General features: G+C 34.3%; 1 protein-coding gene across 2 annotated transcripts in view; it reads right to left on the bottom strand.

Annotated features, from left to right (window-relative positions):
• Nucleotides 1-9,028: 9,028 nt before the first annotated feature.
• LOC110447117 (sodium- and chloride-dependent taurine transporter-like) overlaps nucleotides 9,029-26,592 on the bottom strand; it is a 46,895-nt gene continuing 29,331 nt past the window's right edge. For both annotated transcript variants that reach the window (XM_021492576.1, XM_021492577.1), the window contains 10 exons: nucleotides 25,511-25,643; nucleotides 24,875-25,009; nucleotides 16,935-17,038; nucleotides 16,615-16,739; nucleotides 15,728-15,840; nucleotides 14,942-15,079; nucleotides 14,474-14,573; nucleotides 12,181-12,281; nucleotides 10,990-11,169; nucleotides 9,029-10,676 (listed from right to left, as the gene is read on the bottom strand). In XM_021492576.1, the coding sequence (XP_021348251.1) occupies nucleotides 10,485-10,676; nucleotides 10,990-11,169; nucleotides 12,181-12,281; nucleotides 14,474-14,573; nucleotides 14,942-15,079; nucleotides 15,728-15,840; nucleotides 16,615-16,739; nucleotides 16,935-17,038; nucleotides 24,875-25,009; nucleotides 25,511-25,643 (1,321 nt within the window). In that variant the 3' untranslated portion in view covers nucleotides 9,029-10,484. The remainder of the gene's footprint in view (nucleotides 10,677-10,989; nucleotides 11,170-12,180; nucleotides 12,282-14,473; nucleotides 14,574-14,941; nucleotides 15,080-15,727; nucleotides 15,841-16,614; nucleotides 16,740-16,934; nucleotides 17,039-24,874; nucleotides 25,010-25,510; nucleotides 25,644-26,592) is intronic.

Here is a 26,592-nt window from a genome sequence, read left to right as displayed (position 1 = left end):
ATACTACATCCTCATATTCAAGTATTGGTCTAATAAAAGAGGTATTTATTGTTATAAGGCTTTTTCTATCCAATTTGTGTTTTAACATTCTCAATATATTCATTCTTTTTATAAGCTAGCTCATAAATATTGTCAATATGATATGTCCATTTTCCATCACTACTAAAAGTTAAACCAAGATGCTTATGAGTTTGTTTGTTAGTTACAGTTTCATTACCAAATAATATATCTTGATGATTTAGTTCCCTTTTCCTCGAGAAGATTACAGATTCAGTTAATCTATTGTTACGTGCATCGATGGTCAGTTGAGACTTGAAGATCATATCTATGTAATCCTGGATTAATATTCCCGATATACGTAATCAATTACACAACGTTGTCCGAGCTTTTCCTGATATACGTAATCAATTACACAACGTCGTAACACTGACTGTCAAAGGTCCATAAGCCCCACATAATAAATGGTCAGTTGAGATTTTAAGGTCATATCTATGTATTCCTGGATTCACCGAGATATTCCCGATATACGTAATCAATTACACAACGTCGTAACACTGACTGTCAAAGGTCCATAAGCCCCTCATAATAAATGGTCAGTTGAGACTTTAAGGTCATATCTATGTATTCCTGGATTCACCGAGATATTCCCGATATACGTAAGCAATTACACAACGTCGCAACACTGACTGTGTCACAATTAGTATGTTGGCGTTCATCAACAAGCTTCCAGACTCTGTTATATGTTATTACAACTATCCTGTTTTTTAAGCAATTGCACAATTATTTTTTTGAAAAAGATTTATTTCATCAGTACCAAGCAGGTTTTATGCCCGGTCATTCAACAGTTCATCAACTAATAGAAATATATCACAACTTTTGTTTAGACCTAGAAGAAAAGAAACACACTTGTGTGATATTCAGTGACATTTCTAAAGCCTTTGTCAGAGTCAGGCATAAAGGTCTACTGGTCAAATTAAAACCATATGGTATGTCGGGTGACTTCTTGTCCTGGTTAAAAAACTACTTAAGTAATAGACAACAAAAAGTATCTATTAATAGTTCGGTATGATTGGGGCCGGAATTCCCCAAGGCTCAATTCTCGGGCCTCTTCGTTTTCTTATTTATATAAATGATATAGCTGATGAACTAGAATCAACAGTACGTCTATTTGCTGATGATACTTCTCTCAAAAAATCTTCTGCTACATGTCGAGAAATATAATTCATTTTAAATAGAGATTTAGAAAAACTAAATAAGTTGGCAAAAACTTGGCTTGTTACTTTTAATCCAACCAAACTGAGGTTGTTTTAAGAGCTTGATTTAATTTTTGATTGACATTTTTTTTTTTTAATTTCAGTATAGCCTGATCACATTAGTGAAATATGTTAAAGCGTGATACTCTATTAAGAATTTACAAATCATTTATAATACCTGTTCTCGAATATGCGTGTGAGGTTTGGGATGGATGCTTTCAACTAGATTCAGAAAAGTAAGAGCGAGCTCAGCGTGAAGCAGCAAGAACAATTACTAGATTACTATCCTATGCCAAAATGAATCTTTATATATCGAATCAAAATAAGAATTACTTTCGGATAGAAAAGCTAGAAGTAAACTTCAATTATTATATTAGATGAACATGAAAATGACTCCAACCTATCTATCAAGTCAATTACCCCCCTCAGTAGGTGAAAACAATACATATGCTTTAAGAAATAAAGACAACTATATAATTCCAAATTATCGACTTTCTACTACAAAAAATCTTTCGTACCTTCTACATTAAATAACTGGAACATTTTAGATAATAATATAAAATTTCTGCCTCTCCCATCTTTTAAACTAAAGTCAAACTTCGATGTTTCAAACTTTGCGGGACCATCGGGAAAAAATCGAAACATCGGGACTTCGACTCAGAAAACATGAACATCGAACATAGACAGAAATAACAAAAGTTGTTTTATTAACACACTGTGGTTTGTATTGTGATATTTTCAAATTCATTTTAGTGATTCCCGTTGGCCGTTTGTTTTCGAGAAAAACAAATCATATGACAATCAATTTTATCAAAAATCACACAATTAAGTTACATAAACAAATTAACATACAGCTCATTGTCCCATGGCCCGAGACCTGAATTCCGCGAAATGGACCATTTTAGTAAACCATTTTCGTTGACATAAGCCTATGTTTACGATTGAAAAGTACTTCCGGTGAATGTATCTTACGGAATCATCAACACTATATTGCTTATCACTTTGTGTCATAAATTCTTAACACTGCTTTTTTAAGAAAACAATACGGAATTAATCAGTGTCAGTTTATTACATGGAAATATTTACATTTCCACTGCAAAGAGCCTAGATGTTTCTACCGGGCCCAATGTATGTTATTGAATAAATAATCAACATGTGTGCGTGCATTATGGTGGAATATATAACGAGGGTGAGAAAATGTTGGTAAAAATAATTAACGAAGGCCGCTTCGGCACGCACGCACATAAGTTGATTATTTTTATTCTACCATGTCAAATGTAACTAACTGTAAAGTTTTGCTGTCTTATAAGGCGACATGACCTAGCTAATTCGATATGCAAATAAAACGCTGTTCTTTTGCGCGTGCAAGATTTATCTGCATTTCTGTTGTTACTGATGCAACAACCTTTATATGTTTGAAGACCAGCAAGTGTAGACCCTCTTAATGAGTAACACGACTTAATGCAACATATACAATATGTGGTCCCGGTGCACGCTTTCCTGCAAAGGAAACAACTGCTAAAGTCAGAGAACTTCCTTCTGACTTGTAAATTGTCAAGGCAGCACAAAATTTTAATGGGAACTGACGGCGAAGTACCTGGATGTCTCTGTTCCTTCCGACTTGAAACTGTTTGTCAATAGTCAATATGGTGTATGAGATACAGTAGATCAGTATGCCTATTCTATAAGCATCGTTTACTATTCATGCATTTAACACCAAAATCACAATCATCAAACTTGACCCAAATCACATTTGCTGGAACTGCATCAAAGTTCATGACCTTACACAGTGCTCCATTTGTTAGTCCATCAGTGGTGTCAACATTATGTGCTAGCATGTAATGTCCACCTACTTTGATAGCAATAGTTTATCTGAGATTGTGTGTTTTTTCAGCTGGTAAATCTCTAGCTACTTAAAGAGTAGATGTTAGTTCAAAGAAAAATATGAAGTTTATCCATTGTTTTTGTGTTATTACACTATATTCATTTTGTGGAATTTGAAATATCCATTTGTCCATTACGGGGGCGCAGCTGAAAGAGATCTCACACTAACAACACGCAAATTCCTGCAAATGATGTGTCCACATTAAAAGCCATGCAAGTTTAGTCGATGTAGGACAATTAGTTACTTGGTAAGTCTTCTTTGTTTTGGATTTTTTTTTGTATTTTATTCCCAAGTTTATAACAATGCAAATATATCATACATAAACATTATTACTCTCACACATTACCATTCATTCATTATACATTCAATAATAATAACCTGCAAATATGGCCATGGTACTTCTCTATTATTTGGAGGGGGGTTGCGAAACAAAGACGCTATATAGATGTGTCGGAAAGTTCAAGGAGTTTTACATAGATATTTAGAAGTACACGTTTATATAAGTATATTCTATAGATAAGTGTACATATTTTGACAAAGACAGGGTTTAAGCAATACCAAGTAGTCTTTCCCATTTTCCCCATTCAGTATTAAATTTCAATAAAAATAGGTCACTTTTACCAACAGCAATATATCTCCGAGTATGAAATGTGTCCTTGATAAGGTTCATAAGTGCAACTTCTGACAATGACATTTGTAAATATCTCGATTTATAAATAGATTGTTTTATAATTTATAATTAGAATTATAATATTATCTACCCTACTACTGATACTATTTTGATTAAATAGATCGAAACTGAAGGTTTCCTTGTTAAAACCAAATGGGATTAACAATGCATCAAGAAGGAACTCAAAATTTTGCAGAAAGTCTTGTACTTTTTCACGTTCCCATAGTGTGTGAATTATTGTTTCTATTTCTGTCTTACATTGAAAACAAAGAGCACTAAAGGTAAAAGCTGCTTTAAGAAGATAGGGGTTTGTTGTTAAAATGTGTTGATTTATTCTGTGTTTGAGACATTGTAATTTTGAATTTCTAGTTACTGTAAAAGGAATCATGTATATCAATTTCCATGTGTCATCATCAATTTCAAACAATTCATTCCATTTATTTTTCCCAGTGGATATGGTACTATTTTGGCACAACAACTTATAAAAATCTCGGGTTCCTTTTTTATGCTTCATACATATTTTTAAATTTCAGGGTACGTATGGATAACTAATCAAAGTATTTGAAGTATAATCATTGGATATATAGTTTTTATAGCATTAATAATACCTTGATATGTGAAAAAGTTAGTTTTTACATCAAATTTATATGAAAATTCTATAAAACTATAAAAAATACCAGACCTATTATCTTTTAATAAGTCATTTATAAATATAACACCATTTTCAAACCATTGCTTGTATAGGCATTTTCATTCTACTTGTATTGGAGGTTTTTTTTTATCTCTCTTATACAATCTTCTTTATCTGCTATTTTTTTTAGATAACACTTGCCATTTACTTGCCATTTACCCCCTGACGTAAACAATCTACGTATCAAAGTTAGTTTCAAGGCTTCAATAAAAGACTTGATGTGTATCATTTTAAGACCCCCTTCCTGATAGTTTTTGCTAATTATATCCCGTTTTGTTTTTTCTACTTTACTTTTCCATATTAAAAAGTTCTGAATTTATTTTTTTAATAAAATAAACATTTGGATTTGGTAAGGAGCTAAATAGATGATTAAATTGGGATATTAATAAAGATTTAGTGTTAATATTCTTCTACTCCAAATTTTGATAATTGACATAAGTTTCACTAATCTTTTATCATAGTTAAACCAATCTTCTTAACCAAAGTGAAGCGGAAAATATAGGTAAGAAGCAGCATCCAAAGCATCACATGTGATTAGCATCCTTATATACAGAAGCCATGCAAGCTTAGTTGGTGTACAAGTAGTTACTTAGTCACTAATCTTAACCAGGTCGGTCAAGCGGAAAATGTAGGTCTGAAGCAGCATCCGTTAAATTAATGTACAAGTAGTTACTTAGTAACTGACATTAACCAATCTTCTTGACCAGGCCACTGAAGCGGAAACTGAAGGTCAGAACCAGCATCCGAAGCATCGCATGTGATAAGCATCCTTAGATACATAAGCCATGCAATCGAAGTTGTGGGATAATTCATAACTTGGAAACGGAGCTGAACCATTCCCCTTAACCTTATAGTTAGTGCAGACAGACGGAAAGACGTCCGGACGGGAATCGCCAATCTATAAGCCCTGATTACGTTGCAGTCAGGCCGAAAATAGCTCTATATTAACTCAATAATCATATATGGAACCTGTTGAATTATGCTTCCATGACTGCCCCACCCCTCACGAATTTAATCTGCCATTGGGGACGTAATCGTTGAATCAGAACAGGGAAACGATTGGGATCCCCTCCGTCATATCAAGTATACGGATCATATATGAAGCATCTTTGGTTCATAGGAATTGATTGTTGTGGAAAGGAAGTGTATCTCTCCCGGATGTCCATAAAACAGTCGAGTGATGGAGGTCGTTTTGGCCTCTTGCTATTTACCGCCACTGGAAACTATTGTGTTACACCATTAAAAATGACACCAACACATTTTGATCGTCATGATATTTTATTTGTTGAAAGGTTTAAAACGAATAAAACATTGTTTGATAGGTATGTGATATAATATAACCGACAGAACAAATTGTTTTCATTTAAACTTCGCGAATTCGCCAATAATTAAATAACTTATTAATTAATAAGAATGGTTTTTTTTTAACTAACAATTTTTGGCATAAAATTATGCAATTTCACAAAACACTTATATTTGGTTTCAGCTTGGGGGATCTAAATTTTTGTGTAGGTGAATGTGCAACATGTATTAAAAACAACCTTTCTAACTTACTTTTACCATACTCATATAACTGAAATTGTTTCTGCATGAATATTAAACTCTAATGTCTCTACTGGTGAAAAATCTATTATTAAACAAACAAAACATATTTTCATGAAATGACAAAAGGAACATCAAACAGACGAAAATGAACAACGTTGTACAATCAAAATATGAATAGACTGGAATTGTGTTAAGTAACTTAACAACGTGTTCTGTGAACATTTGATACAAAATGGCCAGAACATTTAAATATTCCATTTTGATTGTTGGCAAAATGTGAATTTATATTATATATAGCATGGCACGAGATGAACTTCTCTGTAATGAAATTGTATGTGGGACATGATATTTAACACTTAGATGAGAAGACGCTTACGGTTGCTACTAATACGGTGATATATTGGTATAGCGACTTGCATTGCTAGGTTGAATTGTTTCTGGTTTTATGATTGATCACATTACTGTATAGTGAGAAACTGGTGGACTTATAATCAATATTGATGGCTGGATAATTGGTGTTACTGGTTTCAGATATCAATACAGTTTATTTATCTCCATATTCCTTTGAAAACGGACAAATTAAAAAATCAGAGAAAACGTTGGTACCATACATGAATGATGTCTGTATAAAAATTTAAAAAATCTTAAAGCAACCTAAAGTTCCATCAATATAACATGTATAATATACATATTTATGGTTGTTCCCCTAAGAATGAACATACACAAAATAGCGGCTGTATCAAATGTACCTTGCTATTTTCTAACAGTGACATACAGTATATTATCAACCCTAAATTTGTACATTAAAATAAGATTAAAAACAAGGAAATGAGACACCTCGGAGTGACGATTCCTGTGGAGTTTACTTCACCGACGATACACAACATGGAAATACTTAAACCGGAACAGTTTAAACAGTCTCAATGGGAAACGTGATGGTGAAAAATAAATTCGAATTAAGTTTTTTTTCGACCTTTTAAGTGTACTAATGATTATTTTTATAACAGTTCTTATAATACAAGTCGATGCTTTAGGTAAAGAGTACCATCACGTAATAATGTATGTTGGTCATTATCATGAATTATTTAGTCTTTGAAATCCATTTCTACGGAAATGTTTCATACGCATTTTAGGAAGTTATAGTTGTTTGAAATTTTAAAACAAAAATATATATTAACAAAAGAAGAACAAATAAGTAAAACTACAGGTATCAAACTCGAACCCTACTTGCAAAATGCTATTCATTACTAAAAATATGAAGTAGGGAAGCACCTGTTTAGCATTTGGGTTGTCAATTCAGAAAGCCAAACAAAGCAAACAATCAACTGCACCATAGGGCCATTCCGTGCATTTATAACTCGTTAATGTACTATAGTGTATTAGTAGTGCTAGGGAATTAACTCTAACCCGATTTTTGTTTATTTATAAAACATGTGTACACATATATAAATATACCATTTTATGGGAGAATATTCGAAGTTCAAAAAACACTTTCGCGATTACAGCTGGAGCACAGGTACCCTTTACCTAAAATATTGTATATACAATTGTATAAATTGAAATGGTGTTTGTACATATCTTCATCTTTGTATACGTTTGTAAATTTATATCTTCTACTTTGAATATGTATTCTACTTTGTTTATGTTTAATAATTATATATATTTTCTACTTTGTTTGTTTGTAAAATCATATATTCTACTTTGTTTGTTTGTAAAATCTTATATTCTACTTTGTTTATGTTTAATAATTATATATTCTTCTTTGTTTGTAAAATCATATATTCTTCTTTGTTTGTTTGTAAAATCATATATTCTTCTTTGCTTGTTTGTAAAATCATATATTCTACTTTGTTTATGTTTAATAATTATATACTCTTCTTTGTTTGTAAAATCATATATTCTTCTTTGTTTGTTTGTAAAATCATATATTCTACTTTGTTTATGTTTAATAATTATATACTCTACTTTGTTTGTTTGTAAAATCATATATTCTTCTTTGTTTGTAAAATCATATATTCTACTTTGTTTATATTTAATAATTATATATTCTTTGTTTGTTTGTAAAAGTATATGTTCTACTTTGTTTATGTTTAATAATTATATACTCTTCTTTGTTTGTAAAATCATATATTCTACTTTGTTTGTTTGTAAAATCATATATTCTACTTTGTTTATTTGTAAAATCATATATTCTACTTTGTTTGTTTGTAAAATCATATATTCTACTTTGTTTGTTTGTAAAATCATATATTCTACTTTGTTTGTTTGTAAAATCATATATTCTACTTTGTTTGTTTGTAAAATCATATATTCTACTTTGTTTGTTTGTAAAATCATATATTCTACTTTGTTTGTTTGTAAAATCATATATTCTACTTTGTTTGTTTGTAAAATCATATATTCTACTTTGTTTGTTTGTAAAATCATATATTCTACTTTGTTTGTTTGTAAAATCATATATTCTACTTTGTTTGTTTGTAAAATCATATATTCTACTTTGTTTGTTTGTAAAATCATATATTCTACTTTGTTTGTTTGTAAAATCATATATTCTACTTTGTTTATATTTAATAATTATATATTCTTTGTTTGTTTGTAAAAGTATATGTTCTACTTTGTTTATGTTTGTAAAATTAAATATTCTACTTTGTTTATTTTTGTATATTTATGTGTTCTACTTTGTTTGTTGGAACATTTATATATTTTACTTTGTTCATGTATGTATATACACAAGTTCTTCGTCGTTCGAGCTGTACGTTGTATATTATTGTATATCTTTTTATCTTAAATGTTTGTCTATGTTTTAGTATGGAGTCACTGTTTAACACGTTACATAAAATTATTTGAAATCAAAAAGTGACTCTACAAGCAATACCTTACTTCTCACCGATCAGAAGGTCACGTGTTATATACAAATGATCGTATGAAAGCTGTATTGCATATTGTGTATATGATACACAGAAGATCAACAACCACACACTATATTGATATGCACTAAAGTTTTCATTTAATAAAGGAAAATAATGTAATTGACATCCAACACTGAAAGTCAACGATACCTAAAGTTGTTATAACAAAACTTCAGATTCCTTAAACATATTACGGCGATCATACCAAATCGTAAAATGTCTGGTGAATTTTCGACAATATGCAGTTAAATTATAAAATAACAGATTTCATTAGAAACTACTTTTCATACATTGAAAAACAAAGTTTGATTTTTATATCAAAAGTTGTTTAATATCGTTTTTCTTCGTTGTAAATAATGTTCAGGCTCTTATCGTAATTTTGTTATCACCAAAGCGAACTGAAACGGAACATTTTAGCAAGTGTTGTTAAAATTTATCAATAAACATATACAACCTTAATACAGTTTTGATTGTCAATTTATGTGTTTACAATACTGTTTCGTGGTTTATCATTGAAGACGTCGCTTGTGTAATGGTTACACATAGAAACACATCTTACAATAATGAGCGCATCAGAATATTTAGAACAGGAATCTCAGGGAAATCCTCAGACTACTTTTTATTTAGTTTCCTCTATGCTTATTTTAAAAGATAAAAAATAACTTAGTATTTGTTCTCAGAGACCTGGAATAAAATCATATTTGACGTTATTTATATATCCTTATTTTGTCATAACATACACTCTATAATCATTACACAGTGTTATGGGACATCATCAACTCTAGCTTTGTTACTGCACAACGTTATGTGCAACTTCTCGATGGTAGATTAAACCATTCAGAGTGATGGTGCTAGCTCACCAGATGAAATGACAGTTGTGTTGGTGCCCGACTACCATTACTGTAGGTGTTTATTAACGAATAACAAAAGGTGCATTTCAGACGACGTTTAAAGGAATTCTTCGATCTGATTAAATCATGGTCAAGAAATACATACATATACATTATTGAGACTTACAGATATACAAAAATAACTTTCTTGCAACAATTATTATCTTTGAATGTGAATTTACGGTCATTATTTATACAAAAATCACCAAATACTAACCATTAAGGTTTTTTTACATTAAACTACAACCCTATGAAAAGATACTCCAACATTCACATTTGTTTCGGCTTTCAGTTTGGTAAACTCCTACGTCGCCTGTGTTTTCTTTAACACTCATTGAGAAATTTCAATGAAAGAGTTGTTTTAGAACTGCTTTAACTGTTTTTGATCTGGCTGCATTTCAAATTCTAGCAAGGAATGTCCATTTTACCATCATGGTTACATCAGCTTCTGGTGCTAATGGTGAATGCGATGTTCGCTTCTGTTCTATTCTTTATAAGCTATTTTCAGCCACACACCATGGACACATGACTCGAGCTAATATATTTCAAAGCTAGACTTAATGTCGACAGAGAACTAGTTCGAGCTTTACAATCCCAATAACAATGACCCGAGATAGCAGTAAGGGACCGCTGTGTCATTTCTATAGGTTGTTCGGCGATTTATTAAACTCTACACTTGCACTGCTAGAGGAATATTTTGGCAGAAGATTGTCCTGTGTTGACGTGGTTTCTTTAATGCTATAGTGGTCGGTAATTAGCTTGATTTTACTGAGGTCTTCTCCTTTCCGTATCTGTTCCTCTTTCAGTTGTGGAGTAGTACATGCAATGAATCGCTGAAACAGAAGCAGTTCCATAACAATTTGAAATACATCAGCTTGTTTAGTAGAATACGAATTAAGTTTAATTTAATCAAATTTCCAAGAAAATGCCGAAGGTCATATTTATTTCACACAGTTTTGTTTCCTTTTCTTAAATATATTAAAAGTATAAATTTCATGTTTTCTTTATTGGAATTCCCTTTATAAATCAAATACAGCAGTTTTCGGTCCATGTAGTGATATTAAAGCAGTAGAAATGTTGAAACGGATAAGGCACAAGAAAACATGGTATGAGTTAAAATATGACAATCATAATCTTCATTCTTACCTCATGTATCGTGCCCTTTGCTTCATAAATACGCTTGATTATTATGATTGGAATCCAGATGACAGAGATCATAGCAAGCGTCCATCCGATACCGATTGCCCATGATGGGTAGGTGTATGTTATATGCTTCCTCTTGTATTCCAACTCGGAGTAACTGATGGCTCCCATGATGAAGATAGTCTGTAATAGACGGAATTGTTTGATAACGGGCATTGCATTTTAACCGTTCAAATGGTCTGTTTTCTCAAATGATATCTGCCGACATATTATGTCACCTTACATTTAGTTGGTATTCTTATTAAAGGAAACGACCAGAATAAGAACAGATGTTGAGAAAAATACTGTAAGTGTCATGTTGTCCCGACTTCTGCATAACATTATATGCTCGAGTGTACACTGTGTCTAATTATGTATTAAATGATAAAAGCTTTCCTGGTTAATGTTTGCCAGTAGCTCCATTAACTCGAATCAGTCAAGTTGTCTACATTTTCACTTTACGAACAATGTAACAGAATAAACCTAAACCTGTTACCCTGTTTCGTTATACACAACTTGTTATAACATGATATATACCAGGTTACCCTGTATCGGTAAACATACCATGGTATATTATGGTATATACCACGTTGCCCTGTATCGGTAAACACTCCATGTTATATTATGATATATACCATGTTACCATGTATCGGTAAACACACTATGTTATATTATGATATATACCCCGTTACCCTGTATCGGTATACACACACCATGGTATAGTATGGTTTACTTACCACGTTATATGCTGGTATATACCATGTTACCACGTACCGGTAAACACTATATGTTATATGATGGTATATACCACGTTACCCTGTATCGGTATACACACCATCGTGTTATAGTAGGGTTTACTCACCACGTTATATGATGGTATATACCATGTTACCATGTATCGGTAAACACACTATGTTATATTATGATATATACCCCGTTACCCTGTATCGGTATACACACCATGGTATAGTATGGTTTACTCACCACGTTATATGATGGTATATACCACGTTACCCTGTATCGGTATACACACCATGGTATAGTATGGTTTACTCACCACGCTATATGATGGTATATACCATGTTACCACGTACCGGTAAACACACTATGTTATATTATGGTATATACCACGTTACCCTGAATCAGTCTACATACCATAGTGAAGGCTGGTGTAATGAACATCCAGAAAATTTTGGTCCAGAAGGGTAATTGGAACCCGAACATCATTTCTATGTTGTCATAGAATCGATCAATACCTGCCAAATACAATAAAAACACATGTAAGTACAACTATTACAGAATGCGACACACCCTCTCCTCCTCTTATCGCCTGTAATTACCATCATTTCCGCGCGAGTATTATGATTTCCTATGCGATCTGTGTGATACTAAATATTCTATCAAGGCCTACGGAATGGTGCTATATACTTACCCCGTGTGGACAGATTTGGTCTAAACGAAATAACAACATTTTAGTTATTGATCAAGCAAAACCTGTTCCCCTACATCAACTATTAAACAGACCACTTCTACACGTTGTCTTAACTCTAACGAATAAGGAACAGTCTATCTATAGATCAATTGCATCAACGCGAGATATCGTTTTAATGATAATGAAACTTCTATAATTATATAGCGATGACATGAAGTATAATTTATGCCATATTCCGATACTGCCGTCACTTACTGTAGCAGTCAACACAATGTTTAACGACACAAAATTACACAAAGTCACAATCAAAAATTATCTGGGTAAAAAAATCAGCACTTTTGTACAAACTTCCTCACGATTGCTTTTATCTTAAGCTGCACTAAGAAGATTTAAATGGATCGCCGTGAAACGATTTAACAATTGTCAAAAAAAAAAAAAATACGTCCAGTAAAATACACATTTTACAAGTGTGGTTAGTCAATACAAATATGTTACAATACAGAGAATTTGATAAATTATAACGAGTAATAATTGAATGATACCGTGAACTACAAAATTATGTTTGCAAAATAATTCACGAAGGTACATTTGTAAATGAATTATAATCATTACTGAATCATATCAACTCTTTCACCCCTCAAATCTCATAATAAACTATTCCATCCTTTGAATTGGAGGAGTTCAAATGTGTCTTCAGGGGTGAATAAGTCAAAGGGTTGCATTGGGAAAGTATTGAGTCAAGATTAAAAACATTGGTAGTTTGCGTGGGACGGCCTGGTCACTCCTTCGGAACATCAGTAAGAAACAGGTTTTTGTTATTAGGGATCCCCTAAAGAATCATGATAATTAGGTTATCCAATCACAGAGTCGCTGGTAGATTTGATAGCGGTAACTACTAATAGAGGTACCGCTCATATGTACCTGTGCTTTTGAAACTTTTAATTTGCAATGAGTTAAACTCTGACCCTTTAATTAAAACCAGAATTTAATTGATAGAAAAGTTACGTTGTAAAGATGTGCATTAGTTATATATTATTAAAAGAAAGAAAACAAACATAATGATATTTATAACTGAGTGATTACATCGGCTATCATATAACTGTGAGTATAGGTAAGCAACACCCTCTCTGAAAACCAAAAATGGAAAGTACAAAAGGTCACATGTTGTATTACAGAAAAAATGTTAATAATTTTGCAGTAATATATTTCTCCAGCGCAAAGTCTCTGAGGATCAACCTGTCCTTGAGTTTCACTTCAGCCTTTAAACCTCGTACTGGTGGTGAAATTAGTCGATGATCATTTAAGGTGAAAGTGTTACAGTGCATTTATGATTATAGTGAATTTATTTAAATGACAAGAATCGCATTTACTTAGAGGCTGAGTGTAACAAAGCGAGAGCCTATTTATTGTATAAATCTTACAATATTAAATTGATTAAGAAGAAAAAAGTAGAAAATTTCTTTAATCCACACAATGAAAAGAGAAACAATTTGTGGTTATGCAAGATAAAAAAACACTTGGAGTAGTTAGTGAAGTACATGTAAACCATGATTACTCTTCATTAGTACATCAAATTCTGCAGAAGTTGGGTGCAATGGAAACTTAGCTACCTGCTTTTTGATTATACAGTTTCCGTGTAAATCCTAACCGTAAACTGGTCTAAGGGCGAAATGGGTAAACAAACGGGAACCTAACAGGCACGACGGCAGGCGAAATGGGGAATTGTTTTGGGGCCAAAAATAGATGGTGCCGCCATTGTTACGGGAGATCCATGTGGTTATTGCTTTGGTGCCCTCAACAGCAACATGACTTATGTTAAGATGTTAAGCCAAAATCATACGTATTCTTATTAATTCACGCCAGGTCTTCAAACATTGAAGTAAATTTTGTTATTTGGTTGTTTTGGTAACACGCGTTATCTTTTTTGAATATTAGTCATAAGATGTGCATGCTGTGTAGACATGCCACACCCATTGTTTGTTTTAACCAGATGAATCTCCTAGGGGTACAACATACCGTAGATGTAAGCTACCACGATGCACTCGAAGAAGGCAACAACGAGAACAATTCGGCTGGCAGAGTAGTAGTCGAATAACTGAAATACATACATTCCGCCCTGTGGGACGGAGTCATCCTTTAGTTAAACACAACATAAACAATTCATGTATCTTTATCATTAAATCTATGTTTGCCTAACAGTCGGCTAGCATTTCCGCACACGGCAGATTAGTAGTTAGCTAAATTGTGTACCAGTCTTCCAATACGCCACTAGTTATAGCGTATCACTCTCCCCATAAGCGTACATATACCTGAACATGTAATTTCCTTCCCTAGTATTTTCCTATTGAAAAAAACCTAAAATACCATTCCCATCCCCCTATACTACACGATGTATGCATCGTGACTAATTATTTTTCTAACATAAGCGCTACAACCCTGAGATAATGTTTGAGATCATGCAGACAATATACAACACAACCTTACCTCTGTCACCATCGACAAGCCGATAAAGAAACATATCACACAGACAATGGCAATAAATATTTCTCTCCTCCGGCCTCGTCTAAGGTACTGTGGGTAACCGTCAACGACGGCAGTGACAAACCCTTCCACACCCACAAACTGTAAAACAAACATGGAGTTTGGAACAAACACTAAATACCAAAAGATCCTGAAGTTTTCAGGTAAAAGGCATATAGACACAGCATAATTTCTGACATTATTATATCACATGAGAAAATTACATTCCTTAGAAATCAACAAAACTGAACATAGGATGTTATTAATATTGGTTAAGGATGTACATATTACATTAGTTAAAGATACTTAGTTATAAAAAAATATCACATATTGTAGAAATGCATACATTGAATGAAATAATTCAAAATCAAATCGGTCAAGTTAAGCTATAAGATATGATTATATGAATGAATTACTGCTTAAAAGAAATGTTTTGCCTTTAAAACATTGGATAACCCCTTTAAGCGGTCATGGCTTATTTCCAAAGGATACATTGAAACTGAAACTATTTAAATCAATTTCATAAAACATTATTATTGTCCAATTAAAATGTATTGGGCTTATCTGACATACACATATATACCTCTTATAACCAAGGTAAGTTTTATTTAGGTTAATATAAACTTTACTTCATTCCAAACTAAGTTGCATTTCATCACATAACATACAAAGTACAGAGGAATGGGATCCGGAAACAAGTTGAAATAACTTTATGGTTTAGGTTAATATGGTCATTGAGAGTTTACCTACCTGACTATCAAGACCAAGTAATAACACCATTGCAAAGAACAGAACAGCCCAAAGGGGCGCAACTGGCATCTGTCTGACTGCCTCAGGGTAGGCGATGAATGCCAATCCGGGTCCTGAAATACATAAAGTAAAATCTGAGGACGTTGCTTGCAAACATTACTCCTTTCAACTCTAGGTAACTTTAATGGACTCTACCATGCATTTATCAGGATTAGTCCATTATGGTCTACAGTGGTGAAAGGGTTAATAATGATTAAAGAATAATAATGCTAATGTGAGAATTTGACCGGTGTGATTCTAATTAAATTTGATTATCATTGCATCAGTAGCAAGTGATTTTGACGTTTTTTACGAGGGAAAACTGCGAAGAAAACAAAATGTGTTTGGGAAAATATATTTTTAGGAGCCGAAAATGACAAGAGTAGTTCGGTACGTGGCCAAGGGGAGTTATGCCGGTACTTCGGAGTTGGTCTTCACCACTGACATAGGGAAAAAGCTCTTAGGGACGGCGAGTGTCGAACAACAATGTTTTTTTAGGAGCGCAAAATGACAGAGTATTTCTCACCGTTGAAAAAATCTGTGAGGTTCTTATCAAGACTATTCGGTACGTACGGTTGTATAAGCTATGTTTTGGAAACTTTGGACTCTTATTCGTCTACTGAGCCCTGTCATCATACAAGGTAACGGTCGCGAAATTCCTTTTTCACTTGGGTTATCAAATAAATAGGAATAAACAAGGACCTTATTAATATATATGTTGTAATGCACTGCTTGTTTCGTAAGATTGAGAAGGCAAATAGTCTGGTCATTTCAACACATGTATATATCAACTGTCATTTTTCATTGATGAAGAGTTACCTCTCTTACAATATAAATGTTCTGCTAACCTGATTCGGCAACCTTGTCCACGGTGGTACCTTGTTGTTTAGCCATAAAACCTAAGACGGAAAATATCACAAGCCCAGCCAGAATGCTGGTGAAACTGTTGACAGCTGCGAAACCCATGCTATCCCTGTAAAAAAAATGGTTATAATTTCATCTGACAAGCGAAACCCAACAACATAAACTTAAAAATTATAACCGATGAATAAATACAAATCAAGACCACACTAATGAATCAATAAAGCTAAATATAGATATTAATACCTAGACATATAACAAAAGCATAGAGTGTAAATGTCTTGGTTTTTGTTTTGTATAAAATTACCTAAACGAGTTATGTTTGAATCTGTTGTAACTTCCCAGGGCTGTTAGAGTTCCCAGACTGATGGAGTAGCTGAAGAAGATTTGAGTTCCTGCATCTACCCACACCTGTAAAGACAAACAATCAATCTTATCTCCTTTCACAGTCGAGCATGATAATCACATAAAATGACAATAATATCAATGTACAATACTTTTTTATAATTATAATTTTAAATCATTCCACTGAAATACACTGTAAACTACAGCTAATATACACCTCGCTACATGTTAATCTATAAACATCTATAATGGCAATCTCGCTGCAAAATACTCTATAAAGCACAATTTAATAGTCATCCCCCAACGAAACATTTAAATAACTTAATGGCCTACGGTTAATAGTTCATAGTTCTCTAAATTCTAGAGTTTAAGAATTAACACTTAATGTTTTGAGCCTTTACTGAATAAACACGTACCTGTATGCTTGCATGTGATTTTATTAAGTCAAACTTTAGATACCTGGTGGTCATAGAGGTAAAGTAAAATGTTCCAAGTATGTCCAGTTTTTTATGTTACATACGTACAGAAACTTATTGTTTAGGCCATGCAAAAACATTTTGTGATTCTAGTAACCCTACATACCCTATTGTTTTACCTACTCTTAACATTTTAAGTCAATTTTCAAAAGGGTGATGTTAATGTCAAGATCAATCACCAAATTAAAGCCACAACGCAACGATATATTCATTCTATTACGTTAACCACAGGTAAGTTATATCCCTCCATAAAATAGTCCTTTAACCAGTTCGAAGACTTATCCCGCTACAAAACTCTAAATAAACTTAAGTCATAATATATGTTTCGCTAAAATACTCGGTAATCCATAGTTACAAGATATGTCATGCTAAAACAACGTTCAATTAACCAAATGTTTAAACATCCATCCCGCAACAAGTACTCCATGAACCAGTTAAAAAGTACATCCCACTACAAAATACTATATAAACAAAGGGTAAACGTATAGCTCACTACAAAATACTATATAAACAAAGGGTAAATGTACATCCCACTACAAAATACTATATAGACAAAGGGTAAAAGTATAGCTCGCTACAAAAATTACACTCCTAAGATGTACATTGTTTTGAAATACTCTCGAAAACAGTTTAAAGATATATCACGCTAAACACTTTTAAATTTTAAATCAAGCTAAAAAAATCTCATCAACATCAGTTAATTTTCACAATGATTTGATCGAAGATTGTCTGTCTTTGATTCAATTGATCCAGCCACTCAGTTGTGTATAGCTATAAACTGGTTTCAATTGTTCCAGCCACTCAGTTGTTTATAGCTATAAACTTGTTTCAATTGACCCAGCCACTCAGTTGTTTTTGGCTATAAACTGGTTTCAATTGCCCCAGCCACTCAGTTGTGTATGGCTATAAACTGGTTTCAATTGATCCAGCCACGCAGTTGTTTATGGCTATAAACTGGTTTCAATTGATCCAGCCACTCAGTTGTTTATAGCTATAAACTTGTTTCAATTGCCCCAGCCACTCAGTTGTTTTTGGCTATAAACTGGTTTCAATTGACCCAGCCACTCAGTTGTGTATGGCTATAAACTGGTTTCAATTGATCCAGCCACGCAGTTATTTATGGCTATTAACTGGTTTCAATTGATCCAGCCACGCAGTTATTTATGGCTATAAACTGGTTTCAATGTATCCAGCCACGCAGTTATTTATGGCTATTAACTGGTTTCAATGTATCCAGCCACGCAGTTATTTATGGCTATAAACTGGTTTCAATTGATCCAGCCACGCAGTTATTTATGGCTATAAACTGGTTTCAATTGATCCAACACTCAGTTACTTATGGCTATAAACTGGTTTCAATTGATCCAGCCACGCAGTTGTTTTTGGATATAAACTGGTTTTTAATTGATACAGCCACGCAGTTGTGTATGGCTATAAACTGGTTTCAATTGATCCAGCCACGCAGTTGTTAATGGCTATAAACTGGTTTCAATTGATCCAGCCACGCAGTTGTTTGTGGATATAAACTTGTTTGTAATTGATACAGCCACGCAGTTGTGTATGGCTATTAACTGGTTTCAATTGATCCAACACTCAGTTGGGTATGGCTATAAACTGGTTTCAATTGATACAACACTCAGTTGTGTATGGCTATAAACTGGTTTCAATTGATCCAACACTCGGTTGTGTATGGCTATAAACTGGTTTCAATTGATCCAATACTCAGTTGTGTATGGCTATAAACTGGTTTCAATTTATCCAGCGACGCAGTTATTTATGGCTATTAACTGGTTTCAATTGATCCAGCCACGCAGTTATTTATGGCTATAAACTGGTTTCAATTGATCCAGCTACTCAGTTATTTATGGCTATAAACTGGTTTCAATTGATACAACACTCAGTTGTGTATGGCTATAAACTGGTTTCAATTGATCCAGCGACGCAGTTATTTATGGCTATTAACTGGTTTCAATTGATCCAGCCACGCAGTTGTTTGTGGATATAAACTGGTTTTTAATTGATACAGCCACGCAGTTGTGTATGGCTATAAACTGGTTTCAATTGATACAGCCACACAGTTGTGTATGGCTATTAACTGGTTTCAATTGACCCAGCCACTCAGTTGTGTATGGCTATACACTGGTTTCAATTGATACAGCCACGCAGTTGTGTATGGCTATAAACTGGTTTCAATTGACCCAGCCACACAGTTGTGCATGACTATAAACTGGTTTCAATTGACCCAGCCGCTCAGTTGTTTATGGCTATAAACTGGTTTCAATTGATCCAGCTACCCAGTTGTGTATGGTTATAAACTGGTTTCAATTGATCCATCTACTCAGTTGTTTATGGCTATAAACTGGTATCAATTGATCCAGCTACCCAGTTGTTTATAGTTATAAACTGGTTTCAATTGATCCAGCTACACAGTTGTCTATGGTTATAAACTGGTTTCAATTGATCCAGCTACTCAGCTATTTATGGCTATAAACTGGCTTCGATTGATCCAGCTACTCAGTTGTTTTAATGGCTATAAACTGGTTTCAATTGATCCAGATACCCAGTTGTTTTTGGCTATAAACAGGTTTCAATTGATCCAGCCACCCAGTTGTTTATGGCTATAAACTGGTTGCAATTGATCCAGCTACCCAGTTATTTATGGCTCTAAACAGGTTTCAATTGATCCAGCTACCCAGTTGTGTATGGTTATAAACTGGTTTCAATTGATCCAGCTACCCAGTCGTTTATGGTTATAAACTGGTTTCAATTGATTCAGCTACCCAGTTGTTTATGGTTATAAACTGGTTTTAATTGATCCAGCTACTCAGTTATTTATGGCTATAAACTGGTTTCAATGTATCCAGCCACGCAGTTATTTATGGCTATTAACTTGTTTCAATTGATCCAGCCACTCAGTTATTTATGGCTATAAACTGGTTTCAATTGATTCAGCTACCCAGTTGTTTATGGTTATAAACTGGCTTCAATTGATCCAGCTACCCAGTTGTTTATGATTATAAACTGGTTTCAATTGATCCAGCTACCCAGTTATTTATGGCTCTAAACAGGTTTCAATTGATCCAGCTACCCAGTTGTTTGTGGTTATAAACTGGTTTCAATTGATCCAGCTACACAGTTGTTTATGGTTATAAACTGGTTTCAACTGATCCAGCTACCCAGTTGTTTATGGTTATAAACTGGTTTCAGTTGATCCAGCTACCCAGTTGTTTATGGTTATAAACTGGTTTCAGTTGATCCAGCTACCCAGTTGTTTATGGTTATAAACTGGCTTCAATTGATCCAGCTACCCAGTTGTTTATAGTTATAAACTGGTTTCAATTGATCCAGCTACCCAGTTGTTTGTGGTTATAAACTGGTTTCAATTGATCCAGCTACCCAGTCGTTTATGGTTATAAACTGGTTTCAATTGACCCAGCTACCCAGTTGGTTATGGCTATAAACTGGTTTCAATTGATCAAGCTACTCAGTTATTTATGGCTATAAACTGGCTTCGATTGATCCAGCTACTCAGTTGTTTATGGTTATAAACTGGTTTTCATTGACCCAGCTACCCAGTTGTTTATGGCTACAAACTGGTTTCAATTGATCCAGCTACTCAGTCGTTTATGGCTATAAACTGGTTTCGATTGATGCAGCTACTCAGTTGTTTATGGCTATAAACAGGTTTCAATTTATCTAGCTATTCAGCTGTTTATGGTTATAAACTGGTTTCAATTGACCCAGCTACCCAGTTGGTTATGGCTATAAACAGGTTTCAATTGAGCCAGCTACTCAGTTGGTTATGGCTATAAACTGGTTTCAATTGATCTAGCTACTCAGTTATTTATGGTTATAAACTTGTTTCGATTGACCCAGCTACCAAGTTGTGTATGGCTATAAACTGGTTTCGATTGATCCAGCTACTCAGTTATTTATGGCTATAAACTGGCTTCGATTGATCCAGCTACTCAGTTGTTTATGGCTTTAAACAGGTTTCAATTGATCCAGCTACTCAGCTGTTTATGGTTATAAACTGGTTTCAATTGACCCAGCTACTCAGTTGTTTATGGTTATAAACTGGTTTCAGTTGATCCAGCTACCCAGTTGTTTATGGTTATAAACTGGTTTCAATTGACCCAGCTACCCAGTTGTTTATGGCTACAAACTGGTTTCAATTGATCCAGCTACTCAGTCGTTTATGGCTATAAACTGGTTTCGATTGATCTAGCTACTCAGTTACTTATGGTTATAAACTGGTTTCGATTGACCCAGCTACCAAGTTGTGTATGGCTTTAAACTGGTTTCGATTGACCCAGCTACTCAGTTGTTTATGGCTTTAAACAGGTTTCAATTGATCCAGCTACCCAGTTGTGTATGGTTATAAACTGGTTTCAATTGATCCAGCTACTCAGATGTTTATGGCTATAAACTGGCTTCGATTGATCCAGCTACTCAGTTGTTTATGGTTATAAACTGGTTTCAGTTGATCCAGCTACCCAGTTGTTTATGGTTATAAACTGGTTTCAGTTGATCCAGCTACCCAGTTGTTTATGGTTACAAACTGGTTTCAATTGATCCAGCTACTCAGTCGTTTATGGCTATAAACTGGTTTCGATTGATCTAGCTACTCAGTTACTTATGGTTATAAACTGGTTTCGATTGACCCAGCTACCAAGTTGTGTATGGCTATAAACTGGTTTCGATTGATCCAGCTTCCCAGTTGTTTATGGCTATAAACTGGTTTCGATTGATCTAGCTACTCAGTTATTTATGGTTATAAACTGGTTTTGATTGACCCAGCTGCCCAGTTGTTTATGGCTATAAACTGGTTTCGATTGATGCAGCTACTCAGTTGTTTATGGCTATAAACAGGTTTCAATTTATCTAGCTATTCAGCTGTTTATGGTTATAAACTGGTTTCAATTGATCCATCTACCCAGTTGTTTATGGTTATAAACTGGCTTCAATTGATCCAGCTACCCAGTTGTTTATTGTTATAAACTGGTTTCAATTGATCCAGCTACTCAGCTATTTATGGCTATAAACTGGCTTCGATTGATCCAGCTACTCAGTTGTTTATGGCTTTAAACTGGTTTCGATTGATCTAGCTACTCAGTTATTTATGGTTATAAACTGGTTTTGATTGACCCAGCTGCCCAGTTGTTTATGGCTATAAACTGGTTTGAATTGATCCAGCTACTCAGTTATTTATGGTTATAAACTTGTTTCGATTGACCCAGCTACCAAGTTGTGTATGGCTATAAACTGGTTTCGATTGATCCAGCTTCCCAGTTGTTTATGGCTATAAACTGGTTTTAATTGATCCAGCTACCCAGTTGTTTATGGTTACAAACTGGTTTCAATTGATCCAGCTACTCAGATGTTTATGGCTATAAACTGGCTTCAATTGATCCAGCTACCCAGTTGTTTATTGTTATAAACTGGTTTCAATTGATCCAGCTACCCAGTTGTTTATGGCTATAAACTGGTTTCAATTGATCCAGCTACCCAGTTATTTATGGCTATAAACAGGTTTCAATTGATCCAGCTACCCAGTTGTTTATGGCTATAAACTGGTTTCAATTGATCCAGATACTCAGTTGTTTTTGGCTATAAACAGGTTTCAATTGATCCAGCCAATCAGTTGTTTATGGTTATTAACGGGTTTCAATTGATAAAGCCACTCAGTTGTTTTTGGCTATAAACAGGTTTCAATTGATCCAGCCAATCAGTTGTTTATGGCTATAAACTGGTTTCAATTGACCCAGCCACGCAGTTGTTTATATATGGTTATAAAATGGTTTCAATTGATCCAGCAACTCAGTTGTTTATGGTTATAAAATCGAATCATGTAAGACTCCAAACGAACCACCTCAGTTAAAACCGATGTCAGACTCCAAACGAACCACCTCAGTTAAAACTGATATCAAAATAAAAAAATAGTCGGTAATTTACTTCAATGATATTATGATGTACATGTACACAGTCCGCCTTATTTTTCTTCCTAACCACAAGACAAGCATTGGTTGGGATTCAGAGAAGCTGCATCCGCCATGTTTAGCTATGATAACAACCACGCCAGAACTGGTGGGGATTCTGTCCAGACCGACAGCCCAAATCCTTTGTAACCGTTGCGGCTTTATTGTCATCGATTGGTTTCCACTCTACTGATTTGTATAGATGGCAACACAAATCTGTGTGCCGCATCAAATTTGTTTCACCTAATCTCGAAAAATCTTGCATTGCCTCGTCGAGTTTGTGCCAAATCGATACATAGCATCCCTCCCTCCCGACATTTGCTGATCAGCCTAACGCACATTTTGACACCATCGTATGCACGCTACTGAATGTATGCACAACTGAAGTGACATGACAGTGTTCCACTAGAGACGACATTGTCATCATAAAGGTGTATCGCTCATTCAGACAAGACATGAATCATAATGTGATTGATACCTTATGACCAAGTCTATTGCTTCCCCCTTCACATATTATTCAGACCGTCTCACTACACGAACAGTACAATGCGGACTACTATCACGCTACTTCCACAACTCGCTAGCACGAATTTATAATCAATTGAACAAATAATTGACGTTCGACACAACAAACATCTCCTACATTAATAATGGATCCAGTGCAGCAATTACACCTCAATTCAATATCTACTGCTCTTTTCTATTTACATAATAACTTGAAGGAAATAAACAACATTGGCAAGGTTTCATCGAACATGATGCACAGTAAATTAGAAATTAGAACACGGAAAATTAGAATAAATCAATTATAATATTACGATAAACTGTATAAGGAAGACATTTCTTTTCATTACTAACTAACGATATATTTCAACATTATTTGATATATTGGCGAAAGCATTGACCAGAAAAATCTTACAGAAGCATTTAGATTTTTTTTCACACTTCGATAAATCTTTATCCTTCAAGTGAAATACTTCAAATGAGGAAACTGTACACTTTTTTTTCCAGAAAATACGATATGGCTATTTTTTGAAATAAGAAAAAGACAGCCATCAAAGACAGCCATCATAAACTTTTTTCGTTTTCGTGACTTTCAAAACAAAAAGCATTTGATGTACATTTTGGTAAGTATGATTTCTCCAAATTTCACTTTTATCAATATAAGTGTAACTAAAATTATATCAAGAATGTATTTAAATTCACGGGAGAATGTTTTTTTTAAAGTATTCTTCAAACTTTACACGAAACACAAGTAAAACCTAATCTCACTGGACATGCACGTACATTTGTTCCTTCATAAACCTTACTGCTCTGCTCGAAATGCAACGAATCACTCTCTAAATCATACTCGACATGCACTTTTTCTATAAACTCTGCATGAGATGAACAACTCTGTATGTAGACTCAACATTCATAACAAACCAAGCGGCAAAGCATGTATGTACCTGTGGGTCCAGGAGTCTCTGCCAGTCAGGGATCAGGTAGTAACGGATACCGTCGATGGCCCCGTCCAATGTGACGCCACGGATAAGCAACACGAACATGAGCACATAGGGGCTGGTGGCCGTGAAGTACATCACCTGCACGGAAAGGGAAGCAATGGATAAGACAACAGGCAAGGACCACATAGACAGGGGAAATGATAGGCATAACGCTGAACGTGAACTGGGCAGACCAAATGCAGACTAAAATCGAGTGCAGTTATAACGTAATATCAATAACATTTGTAATTACTTTGAACTTTTATCTGAATATAGAATGAAATGATACCTATGTATCAGTTTTTACTATTATCATTTAGATGAATTTATAATGAAAAGGCAACTACAATATGCAGTCAAGATCCCACGCTGAGCTGTGCAAAGAAAGTGGTTAGGACGGGATCCTCGGGGCTTTATTTAGAAGATATCCATTAAGCGTTGATAGGACCTGTTGGATGAGTAACCCTCCTTGGATTGATCGAGTGCTAAATAATATTTTTCTTTTCTTTCTTTTTTTTTTTTAAATTCTAAAATTGAAAATACGAGGCTGGGTATCTTGCCCTCTATATCAGGGTTGTTTGCCTCAGCCCGAAATATCACCTTTCCGGATGATTTAATGCCTTTCCATATGCAGAAATAGATGATGATCCATGCTAGTAAGAGGCACAGGGCGAGGTCCCACTTGATGTTGCCAGGGTGGTCCACCCCGTCGGAGAGCTGCAGGACTTTCCGCCTGTAGAAAGTTTAGGCGATAGAGTATTTGGAGCCATTTCACGTCGCAAAGAGAAACTCATGCGGTGTGATCCTGGCTATTGCATATCATGAATCAAACTGAACAACGAGTGCCAAGAGGTGTTAGGTCGCCCAATCATTGACACTTACCACTTGTTGTCAACCAGTTTTGCCAGAGACTTAGACTGTGCAAACCGGAAATGACGTGGCAGAATAGTTTTTAAAGCTATAGTTGGTAATATCGTAATTTGAAGGTGTATAAATATAAAGTACAAAATTTAATAAATGTATATTTCGTATTATATATTTTCCATTATATTTTCGAAAACCTGTGGTTAATGCTGCTCGCAGTAAGTTTCAATCCCTACTGGCGCCGATATGAAGCAGGTGCGACGGAGAAACAAAGGATATGGGTCTGGAAAGTCAAGTCTTTCCATTTACCATTTCAAATAATTAATTTCCCAAAGGACGAATTCCAAAGAATTCTAGCATGCATAAAACTAGACAGTCTCACAGACCAGCAATCGATAACTGGTCTTGACTACAAGCATACAGGAGAAGTTTGGAGGAGACAAGTGTGCTAACCACATCCTCACCAGCACAACAGAAACCATTCGCAGCTATCTCTATTTTGAAATGAAAATGATTAGATAGAAAGTGTCATTTTACTATTTATTAGAAAATATAACTCTGAGGGCATTTCGGAACATTTGGAATCAAAATATTATTAAGCAAACAGTCAAATAACAAGGATGTGGCTTTCAAAATCATCTCCTTTCATATCGGGGACACGAACTAGTCTAGAAAGCAAATAACCCTTTTAGATATTGCTTTATATATATATAAAAAAATGCAAATAAATAAACTCTTATTCATTACAAGGAAATTTATTTGCTAAAACATTAATTAAAAAGGATGCAGGAAGTTGTTGAAGCATTCCAATGGAATTA

The sequence above is a fragment of the Mizuhopecten yessoensis genome, unplaced genomic scaffold (genome assembly GCF_002113885.1).
Source record: "Mizuhopecten yessoensis strain PY_sf001 unplaced genomic scaffold, ASM211388v2 scaffold3229, whole genome shotgun sequence".
In the NCBI taxonomy this organism is placed as follows: domain Eukaryota; kingdom Metazoa; phylum Mollusca; class Bivalvia; order Pectinida; family Pectinidae; genus Mizuhopecten; species Mizuhopecten yessoensis.
This window is presented reverse-complemented; position numbering and strand designations above follow the sequence as displayed.